The 13,605-nt window shown below is 33.2% G+C and overlaps 1 protein-coding gene across 10 annotated transcripts in view; it reads right to left on the reverse strand.

The window, feature by feature from the left end:
* The window catches only part of LOC138318742 (nephrocystin-1-like), a 49,362-nt gene continuing 35,757 nt past the window's right edge, over positions 1–13,605 (reverse strand). For 4 of the 10 annotated variants that reach the window (XM_069261394.1, XM_069261392.1, XM_069261391.1 and 1 more), the window contains 8 exons: positions 13,003–13,115; positions 12,816–12,833; positions 11,907–11,980; positions 11,576–11,620; positions 10,425–10,460; positions 1,926–2,042; positions 1,294–1,453; positions 1–646 (listed from right to left, as the gene is read on the reverse strand). In XM_069261394.1, the coding sequence (XP_069117495.1) occupies positions 1,301–1,453; positions 1,926–2,042; positions 10,425–10,460; positions 11,576–11,620; positions 11,907–11,980; positions 12,816–12,833; positions 13,003–13,115 (556 nt within the window). In that variant the 3' untranslated portion in view covers positions 1–646; positions 1,294–1,300. The remainder of the gene's footprint in view (positions 647–1,293; positions 1,454–1,925; positions 2,043–10,424; positions 10,461–11,575; positions 11,621–11,906; positions 11,981–12,815; positions 12,834–13,002; positions 13,116–13,605) is intronic. The other 6 variants (XM_069261390.1, XM_069261397.1, XM_069261395.1 and 3 more) reach the window with 6 other exon arrangements.

Below are 13,605 nucleotides of genomic sequence, written 5' to 3' on the forward strand. Positions count from 1 at the left end.
TAGGTTTGTATATTTTTTTAATTATAAAATATAAAATGCACTGCATTTTACTTTCACATACAACTTAGGCATACTAACAATAAATAAACATACAAAACAGATTTTTGTATTCACTCTTTTGTATTGCCTTTCACACTACACATCATACACAAACTCCCATTACATATCCTTCCTTACCATACAAAAGTTTACCATGGTTAACATGGAAACTAACAAGGGTCAATTCTTAATTTTATCAGCTTCAGAAAATGCATAAATAGGAAGAAATACCCCAGTCATGCCTTTCCCATGCACATAAGAATTAACAATACTAATAACTAATGATAATTGCTCTATCTAATGGACGGTAATCTTAGTTTTCTCTACTCCTTCTCCTCCTCCCCCACATGTTGGTTTGGTATCCATGAGAATACCTCTATCACAGTTTGTTTTATCTCCTTTCAATGTTAAGTGTACTTATGTATCTGAGTTACTACTAATTCCTTTAAGTTTTATTTGAACAGTCTTCTTCACAGTCCGATGATAAAATATCTGTAGAATGCCTTGCGTATCTGTTCTATGAATCCTCGACTTCATGAATTAGTACCTTAAATTTAACTGCTTGGATGCTCCTTTGTTGGATGGACAAACCAAGTTCTAAATCAATCTGAAAAGCAAAAATATTAAATCAATGTTAACTTGGTGCCTCCTGAACATAAAGTCATGTATTTTTTAAAAATCAAACCAACATGACACAAAATTCTTGTACACTGGTATAAAATGTTATTAAACCAAATCTGATCATTTTAGAAAATAGTAATGTTGTAGTATTTCTGGTTGTTTTGAGTGGATCATTGAACCAAAAAAACCTGATCCCTGGACCCAGTTTTATCTAACTCCTTCAAGATGCTCCACCACCGACCGAGCATAAACGATACTCATCATTTGAACAATAACTTATGTTTAATCATTTATATACCAGCAAGTGTCTATTTAACACAAAAGTACATATAAAATAATCTATTTTGATTTTGGTGCATGTGCAATCAGTAATTCATTACATATAGAACATAGTGTCATGGATTTTTTTCATGATGCAATTAATTATTTTTAATATTTCATTTTTATCTTAAAGCAAAACAAGAAGCTCAAACCTTTCAATGGTGGAAATGATGTTAAGTATGTAACTAAAGAAAAATACTGATTCGTCTGTTCCTGTTTTTGATAGCGAAAAAATACTGTGTAGCATCTAATTTAAGAAAACTCATTAACATAAACTTCTACATTGGTGAGGAGCCTCGTCTAGTAGTTTACCTAGTAGCTATGGCTGCAAACAGTGTGGTCCTATAACATCAAAGGAAAGTTCTTTGGGTTCAAAGGGAGAGAACTCTATCTCTGACGACAACATCAGTTGTAGGATTCCACCTCGAGAGTCACGGAGATTCAAGAACTTTTCAATCTCAGCATGGCGAGCCTATGAAAATATGAAAATTGTAAAGATTTTTTTTTAACAAATACTATAAATCTTCCATTACAAGATTCTGTAACAACTTTCTCTTGCATCACAAAGGTATAATGATATAAGGTTGTGTATGATTTATATCTGCTTATATAAAGCCTTTTTTTCTCTCTCTCAATTTTTTCATTATATGTTCAAGTAAAATTACGTGGAATACTTGGGCTTTAAGTTTTACCATACCCCTTTCAACTCTGAGTTCAAGGTTTGACTGTACGTTTATAATAAAATAACAAAATGCTTCAAACACATAATGCCAGCTGTACAGTAATATAAGTAGCATCTTGAAGATGTCCTTAGGAAATGTCAATGTTAACATTATGTTTTTGTTTACACTGTTTTCTGATATTGATGAATCATATAACATACTGAATCAAAACTCCTACAATTTATAGGAAAATTTTTTTCCATACATTAGATATAAACCGACCTGTTCTGCCTGGTGGTTGCCAATCATATACGGTGGCAGTGTTGTGGAATGTAGAAGGGGATACACAGACTCCTTAACTACTTCCTCAAACAGTTTCTTCATGTATTCATGGTCCCGCTGTAAAGCAGCATATTGTATTTATAGCAGATTAAGATAGTAAATAGCTTTTGGCCTTATATAAACTACAATTTTTCAATATAAATATTTCATTTAAATCATATGATTTTGGTGTTGTGAAAACTGATGGTCCAAGAGAGCCATGTATACAAAATAAGTACATTTATTCTAATGATACTTTATATTAGTGTTTTATTTCAAAAGTAAACTTTAAGAATTAGAAAAACTTCATAAATAATTTGATGAATTGTTTATGTAACACACACACACACATGCACAGTTGCTGTTACTGACACAGTACTTTTGACTGCTACAATGTTCATATTTATCTAGCCCTTGGATCAATATTCATTAATTCAAAGAACTCTCCATTTTATATGGAATCGTTACAAAATCAAAGGTTTCCTTTCTCTAGTGAAGATTCAATTTGGGAACATTCTGAAGACATTAAAATGAGATTATGATCCTCTGTTCATACATGATAACGGCACTATTTTAAATAGCATCATTGAAAACCCACCAGTAACCCATCTACATTATATATTTGTGACATGATAAAGCAGTGACTACGTGTAGTGGGTTTCTGGCAAGGACTGAACAGTATATTGTGAACTCTGGATTCCTACACCACTGACAGATGTCCTTCTCAACACAGTAACATATAAGTATATTTTGTTAGGTTGCTATATTGATTCATGTGATTATGTTGTGTGCCATATCCTTTTTGGTATACATAGAGTAAAAATTACTGTAATTCCATATTGGTGATGATAGATAGATAACAAACTCTGTGAATCATTTTCAAAATTACAAATTCATTTTTGGACTCTTCATTTTTTCCTAAGAAATAATGACATCTTTATTTTAGCTTATCAGATGCGACGGTTACAATGAAAATGCTTGTTACGGACAAAATGGAATTATTAGTGTGCACAATAAATAGGGCCATTAACTGATACTACATGGTTTAAGTCTAAGCCAAATCTAGATAAAATAAAATCACTCAGTGTAAATCAACACAACTCTGACATTCTGTCGTGACTATAAAATCCCAAAGTAGTGATATTATGGAACCTATAAATCAATGATAATCAATGAATATTTTGGCAAAGTCATACACAGTTTAAAGTCACTTATTTTCACCCTACAATTACATGTATTATCAAAGTACATATAAGTACATAAAACCCTAAGTTTAAGTTTAGTTTCAAGCTGTTTCGTTATTTCCTGATTTTGTTTGTCCTGAAGATCTTTGAATGCTAAGAATGTTATATTTCAGTTTACTATATTTAATAGACAAAATTATTATTTAATCACTTATCTTTTTTAAAAACAAAGAACTTAGTGATTATTGTAAGTTAGTTATGTCACGAACAAACGAAATATGAGCTGAACAAAACATGAGCTTAAAAACAAAACAAAACATCATGCATGTCATAAATACAACACTTTTTGCCAGGATACTTACAACAAATGGTAGCCATGCACATGCATGTCAGGTAAGAAAAGAAATGAATAGGAAAACAAGGTCAGTTACAAATATAATTCTCAAATAAAGTCAAAATAATTCCCATTCGTGAAGGAAATTCTTTTACTTAAAATTCTTCTACAAGGAAACCTTTGTCTGAAGTTCAGAAAGATTTCTTAATGCTATATTTTCCCCTTAAAGATGCTCCACCGTCGACAAAGCATAAATGATATTCCTCAGTTGAATAATAATTGGTGTTTGCAGTGGCGTAGGAAGATGAAACGTAATGGGGGAAATGGTCCTTAATATTTTGGAACCACACCATCGGCACATTGTTGTGTAACATAAAAAAATGAATTAATTGTCTCGCTAAGATATAAACAAATTGATCTTTTAAGAGACATTTTTTAAATAGTACATAGAATCCCTTAATGGACATTTTTAGTCTAGTTCGTGTGTATTGAATTTTTACTATTTAAGGTTTGACATTATGTGCTTGAACGTTTTAGGAAATGCGGCGCGCAGCGAAAAAATTTCCAGAATGAAGTACGGAAAATGTGCAGGAGGACCCTTTTTTCTTTCAAATAAGCATTTTTAGAAAATTTCAGTCGGCGAAAATGGGGGGGGGGGGGGGGGGGGGGGGAAAATTTCAGTCGGCGAAAATGGGGGGGGGGGCAAAAAGACATGTTTGCCCCCCCTGTCCCTCCGCTTCCTACGCCCCTGGTTTGATCGTGTATATATATGTCTAATTAACCGAAAAAATAATATAAAATAATTTATTTCGCCTTTGGTACATGCACAATCAGTACTTCCTTCAATATAGGATATAGTGACACGGAATTTTTTCGGGATGCAATAAATTATTTTTCATATTTTTAACTTGAAGTAGAATTAGAAGCTCAAACTTTTCAATGGTGGTAATGTTGTAAAGTAAGTAACTTTTGTAACTGAAGAAAAATACTAAATCGTCTGCTCCTGTTTTTGATAGTGAAAAAATACCATTTGTCAGCGGTGGAGCATCTTTAACTTATATACTTTCAATAAAATGTATATACATGTACCAGCAATATGTTCCAATTTTGGCACCCAAGTATTCAAACTGACCCTTTTACTATATCATACTGTGTTAACCAATGGTAAATGAACTCTACCCTAGAATGCACAGCTACATCAGCCAAAATAACAATAAAAGTCATTGGTGGATATCGAAAACATTTAAGCCAATAGAAATGTTTGTTACAAGCGAGGTTATGTGATAAGTACAAGATGGTGCACATCTTACCTGAAGTAACTCTCACAGTAGATATTTTATGTCATTATATGTTCAGTAAGATTTGAATTCCCTTTTGTGCTTATGTCACTATTGTTTTTAATATCTAAGCATCAGATCTATATCATAAACCCAATATAAATGTAGTCTATTAAAACTGATATATAGAACATTTTTACTCTGGTAATGATGCTGACTTCACATACAATGTGAACGTTTTACTCTGGTAATGATGCTGAATTTACATTCAGTGTGATATAGACGTTTTTGTATGGATCCATCACATCTGATTTCAGGAATGAAGACAACATAAAACATGCAAACCTTTCATCAAAGACACTTTAGTAACACAATAACAGGGACATAATAATACACTGGCTACTAGGATTTTCTTGCACTGATCTAATGCTGAAATATATTTTTATATATTGTATTTACCAAATGCATGCTTATGTAATACTGTATATATACACAAACCAGGATCCCAAGCAAAGCTCTTAATTAGATATGCACTAACTTAGTCTACTCTGGATTTGTTTTACCAGTATTTTTACCTACATATATATATAAGTATGTATGGAATTATTATCCATCCTTTCCTAGCCAACCAACAATAATACCAACGTTATTTTCCTAGCCGGCCTGTTTAGCTGGGAACTCTCACTAGCCATATAAACTACTAAGCATTTCAACGGTAAGATAAACATTCAATATGTCTACTCTCAGTAGATTTCCTAAATTATGAAAAAATAACCAAAAAGCAAATGAAAATTTACTAACTTTAAGTTTGGGTTGAAGAGTAAATATGCTTTCATAATTTATCCTCAATCAAAACATGCCAAGTTACTTAAAGGATTTGTGCAGCCAAATTTTTTTTTTATAATACGTCAGGTTATTACTTTGAATGAATGAAAAATTAGGTGCCATCCAAGGAATGGCCTAGGTTTTAGCGCTATCGGTTGGTTTTGGTCGTGATTTCGGGTAGTGTCGATTATGGTTCAGAGATAATGAGCTAGGCGGTCACGTGGTCTTGTGATGTCACAGTAGTCCGCAGCTACACAAGGTAAGCCTAGTACTATACATCTATATACAGCACATATACGTATACGTTAGATCTACAATTTGAGTTTTTCGAGTAAATGGTTATTCTAGCTTTAAGGTGTCAATATTTTCAGTTTCAAAACATTCCATTTACACCATTTTAAACATTCAAACAAGCATATATCTAACTTTAGATTAGATAATCAGTCCAATTTGATAGCGATATCAATATGATGTTCGGATCAGTCTTGACTGAGATTTAAATAGCATATAATATAAATTTCTGTGTAATAAAAAAAATAGTATAATGTAACACAATCTTTTACGAGTAAAATCCCACACTTTAACATAAATATATCTAGAATCCGTGTTTTTATTTCAAACTTCTGCTATAACGATGCAAATACGACACAGTTTTTGAGTAAAAATAAAATGTGGACGGTTATCAGTTATGTGATATTAGAGTAACAGTGCCGAACTTATACCGAAAATAATATGTACAATATGTATATCTATATTACCGAAAATAATATGTACAATATGTATATCTATATTGTTGCCTTTGAAACTTTGTCCATTACGTTTACTAAAAAGCAGAAATACATCAATGATATTTCTGATATATGTTTCTAAATTACAGTTTAAGTGTAGATTTAAATTCATTATTTCAAAATTATACTAAATCATTAAAATAGTATATTCATAGTCGATCCTTTTGTATATCATACCGAGATTTAATAGTATGATATATGATCATTTATCGTATAATCCAAAAATTAACCACATATAGTGTTCAAATGAAAAAATGAAATTACTTATATACAGGCATTATAAATAGATATAATATCTTGTACCTTTTTAAAATTATACTTAGTGATATTTAAATAAGTATATTTAGTGTGATAATATTGTAACCCTTCTTGTATGACTATACATACCTTAGAAATTACGGAAAATTGCTATATGCCACAATTCCGTATTTACAGTACTAGACTGGAATAATTTTTAAGGTTAAACCTTTAGTTGAAATAGTTCTTAGAACCATTTTTATTTCTGAATAAGTCAACTTCCATTATTGTTTTACCTGTGTACGACATATGTATATATGTAATATATATTCCTAGGTATGATCACAAATATTTTATTTCCATTTGCTTTTACTGCTTCATTTTGTTTCAACAAGAGATCCCAGAGGGATCTTGGCGCCCACCAAAGATTGATCTATGTCTGACAAATGAAAGAGGGATCTTTTCTCTGCTTTTCAAACTTACAATTCTTTTTTCTGCTTTTCAAACTTTAAACTATCAAAATCCAAGATGGTGGTCGCAAAATGCAATAGGCAGAACTAGGGTCCTAGAGGAACATACATATGATATTTGAGAACAATCCCTTCAATACTTTCTGAGAAATAGCGGTAACAAACTTTAACTATCAAAATCCAAGATGGCCACCGGTCGGCCATCTTGTTGACCGATCAGTCCCAAAATGCAATATGCACAACTGGGGTCCTAGGGGAACCTACATATGAAATTTGAGAAAGATCCCTTCAGTGCTTTCTGAGAAATAGCGGTAACAAACTTTAACTATCAAAATCCAAGATGGCTACCTGGCGGCCATCTTGTTGACCGATCAGTCCCAAAATGCAATATGCACAACTGGGGTCCTAGGGGAACCTACATATGAAATTTGAGAAAGATCCCTTTAGTGCTTTTTGAGAAATAGCGGTAACAAACTTTAACTATCAAAATCCAAGATGGCTACCTGGCGGCCATCTTGTTGACTGATCAGTCCCAAAATGCAATATGCACTACTAGGGACCTAGGGGAACCTACATATGAAATTTGAGAACAATCCCTTCAATACTTTCTGAGAAATAGCCGTAACAAACTTTAACTATCAAAATCCAAGATGGCTGCTTGTCGGCCATCTTGTTGACCGATCAGTCCCAAAATGTAATATGCAGAACTAGGGTCCAAGAGGAACCTACATATGAAATTTGAGAACAATCCCTTCAATACTTTCTGAGAAATAGCGGTAACAAACTTTAACTATCAAAATCCAAGATGGCGGCTGGTCGGCCATCTTGTTGACCGATCAGTCCCAAAATGCAATATGCACAACTAGGGTCCTACGGGAACCTACATATGAAATTTGAGAAAGATCCCTTCTGTACTTTATGAGAAATAGCGGTAACAAACTTTAACTATCAAAATCCAAGATGGCTGGCTGGTCGGCCATCTTGTTGACCGATCAGTCCCAAAATACAATATGCACAACTAGGGTCCTAGGGGAACCTACATATGAAATTTGAGAAAGATCCCTTCAGTGCTTTCTGAGAAATAGCGGTAACAAACTTTAACTATCAAAATCCAAGATGGCTACCTGGCGGCCATCTTGTTGACCGATCAGTCCCAAAATGCAATATGCACTACTAGGGTCCTAGGGGAACCTACATATGAAATTTGAGAAAGATCCCTTCAGTACTTTCTGAGATTTAGCCGTAACAAACTTTAACTATCAAAATCCAAGATGGCGGCTGGTCGGCCATCTTGTTGACCGATCAGTCCCAAAATGCAATATGCACAACTAGGGTCCTAGGGGAACCTACATATGAAATTTGAGAAAGATCCCTTCAGTGCTTTCTGAGAAATAGCGGTAACAAACTTTAACTATCAAAATCCAAGATGGCTACCTGGCGGCCATCTTGTTGACCGATCAGTCCCAAAATGCAATATGCACTTCTAGGGTCCTAGGGGAACCTACATATGAAATTTGAGAAAGATCCCTTCAGTACTTTCTGAGAATTAGCCGTAACAAACTTTAACTATCAAAATCCAAGATGGCGGCTGGTCGGCCATCTTGTTGACCGATCAGTCCCAAAATGCAATATGCACAACTAGGGTTCTAGGGGAACCTACATATGAAATTTGAGAAAGATCCCTTCAGTACTTTATGAGAAATAGCGGTAACAAACTTTAACTATCAAAATCCAAGATGGCTGCCTGGCGGCCATCTTGTTGACCGATCAGTCCCAAAATACAATATGCACAACTAGGGTCCTAGGGGAACCTACATATGAAATTTGAGAAAGATCCCTTCAGTACTTTTAGAGAAATAGCGGTAACAAGAATTGTTAACGGACGGACGGACGGACGGAAGGACGGACGGACGGAAGGACGGACGGACGGACGACGGACCACGGACGAAAGGCGATTTGAATAGCCCACCATCTGATGATGGTGGGCTAAAAATGGATGTGACAATAAAAAACCTAGAGCATAGATGTACGGGGTTTCCATAATATTCAAATCACAATCCAATTAACGGATGTCCTAACCTGATTGTCAGTAAGACAATAGCAAATACCCAATATAGTCCACTGAATAGCATATTGCCCGCGGCCAGGTAATTACAAGTGAGTTCTATGAATGGCATTGTGTAAAGGTAAACAACATCCTGGTCAAGGTATTACATAACTATCAAACCAAAGGCATGGCTAATTATATATCTATATCGGTGTATCTACTCGTTTATAGATTAAAAATTGAAAGTGACCGCACTGTCTGAAAAATAGTTTGTTTTGCTTAATATCTCAATATTTTGATCTTTTATAATATCAAAAATAAATTCTTTCTACCACATGTTGAAACGTTTTACGGTATTGTAATAAATGTATCTCAATTTATTCGGTTAGCAACACACAACACAGTGTTTGTAATGATCAATCATCGGTGTGTAAGTACGTCAAGCATCATGTCCTTGATGCTTTAATCAAGGATTTCTTAACTTGTTACGTAAAATTTCATTTTACAGTCACAAACTTTGCAATTCACAATATATTAAAGATATATATACAGACTACAGGAAAATATTATCTAATTAAAGCTTATTCGTTACTGAACTCCTTGACACAAAATCCGTAACTTTTAATTTTGTGTGGATTTTCTTTCATAATTACTGGAAGATACCTGCTATAAGAGCATAAATTGGAGTATTTGAAACATCGAATTTCACTCTTTTAGTTATTTACATTCGAGCCAAAGTTATTGTATGATTAACTTCACTCAAAAGTAACCATAAAAAATCATTGATCGGCTTTTCCTGTGACCGTCGATGTAAGTGATAGCACATCAGTTATAGTACAGCTATAAGCCACAAACTATTATGACGTCACATGGTTTAGAGCTAGAAAATATGCATAATCGGGTGGTCAGAAAATTTGACCTCGATATCGGCAGCTTACAGGTTATTTCGGTCGGGCGCGGCACGGAGAGGTTTCTACACGTGCTAATAAAGCCATTTCCAGCATAAACTGAAATTATCATTTTTCACTGAACAAATCCTTTAAGATAAGTTTGTTGTATAATTCATTACTTCTCAGAATTCTTTCAAGATGCATGCCAACTGTCAAAAATGTTTTGGCCTATATATGACTCGTATCTTACATGTAAGAATACGGAATGGAAAACTACCATAAATGCCAAAATCTTCAACATTGAATGCAGGTTATATTAACAAATGCAGATTGATCTAAGTATATATGGCTAATGCAGACATAGAAGACAAGGATGCAATGTCAAAGTCGACATTTCACGGTAATTACCATAACTGACAAATACGATGGAAGGAAAATAGAACTCTGCAAGAAAATGTATCAGACACTTTCAATCAAAGTCAATACATGGGATGATGAATTATCTGATTATCTGTGACTTACATCTCTAGCATGCTCATAATTCATGTTTATAATACATTATATACTTGGGCATTGAATCTAGCATTCTCATAACTGATGTTCTAGATGGGCAAAAAATCCAAATAACTTCATAAAAAGAATTTTGAATAAATTGAAACTGAATAAGTATAAATATTACATTTGTATTGGTAAAATCTGAAACTTTCTTCGACTAAAATGAATTGAAACTTTCTAGAAATAATTAGACTAAAATGAATTCAAATAATTCTAGAAATAATTAAAAGATTCTTTGTGATGTAAACAAAGTTTCTAGTTTAAAGGCCCTCTACCTTTCCGGAGCAAAATATAAAGATTTCTTAAAAACATTAATTACCTCAGAAAATATATACCGATGGCCTAAGATGAGGTTACAACACCAAACATATGCAAGATTTCCTGCGTAATATATGATAACAATGGAGAGTCATTTCGCTGTTTTACCGTCTGCTGCAGTGATAGTCAACTACCGCGCGGTATTTAGGACGACAGGGGAAAACATAAGACGACCCGCGTTATGAAAATTAACATTTTATTTATTTTAATTAAATTGTTTAGGAGGTGATAATAAGTGTAGTATTAATGTTAAGTTAATAACTTTTGCCACTCTACAAAATTATTAATCACGTTTTACATTCCCATTTTAAAAATCAAAAAACTATTTTGGAAAGGTAGTGGGCCTTTAAACAGTGAATGTGACACATGTGTATAAGTGTGACTTACTGCTGTAAGCTAAGCTATATGTGGAATGGCTTTTGGGAACATATATACTAAAGCTCAAATTATACCAAATTCCCTATAATCAAGTCAATCAAGCTCCTTGACAATGGTTTCTAGCCTAGCAGGTTATTCCTCGACTAGAATCGATGAGCTAGCATCACTTCGATTCTTAAAATACTTATTTTATAAGGAATCAACAAGTCAAACTGAACTATAGGTTGGCTTGGATAGCTGGAATGGTCTTTGGCATATTGAACTAAGTGATTTCAATCATTTTTGATATACTCTTTATAAATACCCACCGAATCTGCTTTCTTTACTGTCTTGATTTTCTTTTGCCACAAGTCCTATAAAACATCACCAAAACAAAATACAGTGTTACGGTAATCACAGCCCAGAGGAGCTATAACATTGTGACATAATATTGTGTCTAATGATGATAAATACGTCATTAAACCATGGCCAGCAAGCACCAATGCTTTACCATTACAGTCACATAAACCATCAAATATACAACTACAAGTCAAACCAAGAAGGCTTCAATATTATTTTAAAAGACTAATCAATTTAGATTTGCTTTCATTAATGCATTTATTTCAGGCATAATATGATATACGTGTTACCGGTACTTACCCTGACAACTTTCATCATGTCGGACTGGTCAGCTATCTGGGGGAATGTGGTCAGTACTGGACTGTGGATCAACTCTGTAAAGCAACATTTATATATGGTTGGTTTTATCAGAAATAGCCAAACAGACAAAACAAATAGCCAAACAAACATGGGGCCCAATCCTCAATGAAACAATTTCTGGTATTAATAGCCTGTCTGGCTGTAAACCTACAACTTTGATATTTTTGTTTAACAAAGGAAATAACCAATACACCAGAGATGAATTATTAGTTAACAAACCAACATTTTAGGTTCATTGATTGACCTGTATAAAGTTAGTAAATTATCTTACTGCCCAAATATAAGACAGCACGAATATTTGTTAAGCATATTTTTATAACAATTTAACCAATTTTGTGTCAAAATGAAAAACAAAATGTTTAAAAAAAAAACAGAAGAAAAAAATCAACACCACAGCATTCCTGGTATATTTTTTATGATCATGTTCACAGTTTTTCAACAGAAATTGTACACTTTTAAGTACAATCAAAAGTTTCCAATAATTTTACAACAATGTTACATCAGCTAAACACTATAGTAATGGATAAGATATAGGTTGTATATTTTGAAATTCATTATATTATTAATAGTATAAACCTTTGGTTCATACATACATAATACTAACAATAAGTGATATCATATTACATATAACATGTGTTATACCATAAAAGGACATTGTGAATCTATACTTTTTATACAATGTACATGTGAATAGTTCAGGTTCTGTATATACATTTTATTCCCCTATCTGATTTGTTGTAATTTCAGTAACAACACTTTTGTCAGGTATTTTTGAGGTTGTGAGTGTTACATCAGTAATTACGTAATCAGACATGTTATAGTCGTTAAACCACATCAAACACAAATTACCTGTACTTGGCATAAATTCTAAAAACAAAAAGGCAATGATTCATTACAAAATGTATTTATAATTGTCCTCTGACAAACTCACATTTAATTTACCTGAAATTGCAAGGACTGTGATATAATATTCAATTATTAAACACCAAAAATGGTAATGATGGATTTCTTCAATCATGAGGGTGTTATTGTGTACCTGTAGAATCAGGATCAATCCGGTCCCGTATCAACTTGTCAGCGAGGATTTGTCTGTAGAATGAGTAGAATGGTAGAAGACACATACTCCCCACAAATACATCAGGTAATGTCCTGTGGAAAAAGTGGCAAAATGATATATTTATACAAACACTAAATACATCTGGTAATGTCCTGTAGAAAAAGTGGCAAAATGATATTTATACAAACACTAAATACATCTGGTAATGTCCTGTGGAAAAAGTGGCAAAATGATATTTATACAAACACTAAATACATCTGGTAATGTCCTGTGGAAAAAGTGGCAAAATGATATTTATACAAACACTAAATACATCTGGTAATGTCCTGTGGAAAAAGTGGCAAAATGATATTTATACAAACACTAAATACATCTGGTAATGTCCTGTGGAAAAAGTGGCAAAATGATATATTTTTACAAACACTAAATACATCTGGTAATGTCCTGTGGAAAAAGTGGCAAAATGATATTTATACAAACACTAAATACATCTGGTAATGTCCTGTGGAAAAAGTGGCAAAATGATATTTATACAAACACTAAATACATCTGGTAATGTCCTGTGGAAAAAGTGGCAAAATG

This window comes from Argopecten irradians, chromosome 3 (genome assembly GCF_041381155.1).
Source record: "Argopecten irradians isolate NY chromosome 3, Ai_NY, whole genome shotgun sequence".
Taxonomy (NCBI): domain Eukaryota; kingdom Metazoa; phylum Mollusca; class Bivalvia; order Pectinida; family Pectinidae; genus Argopecten; species Argopecten irradians.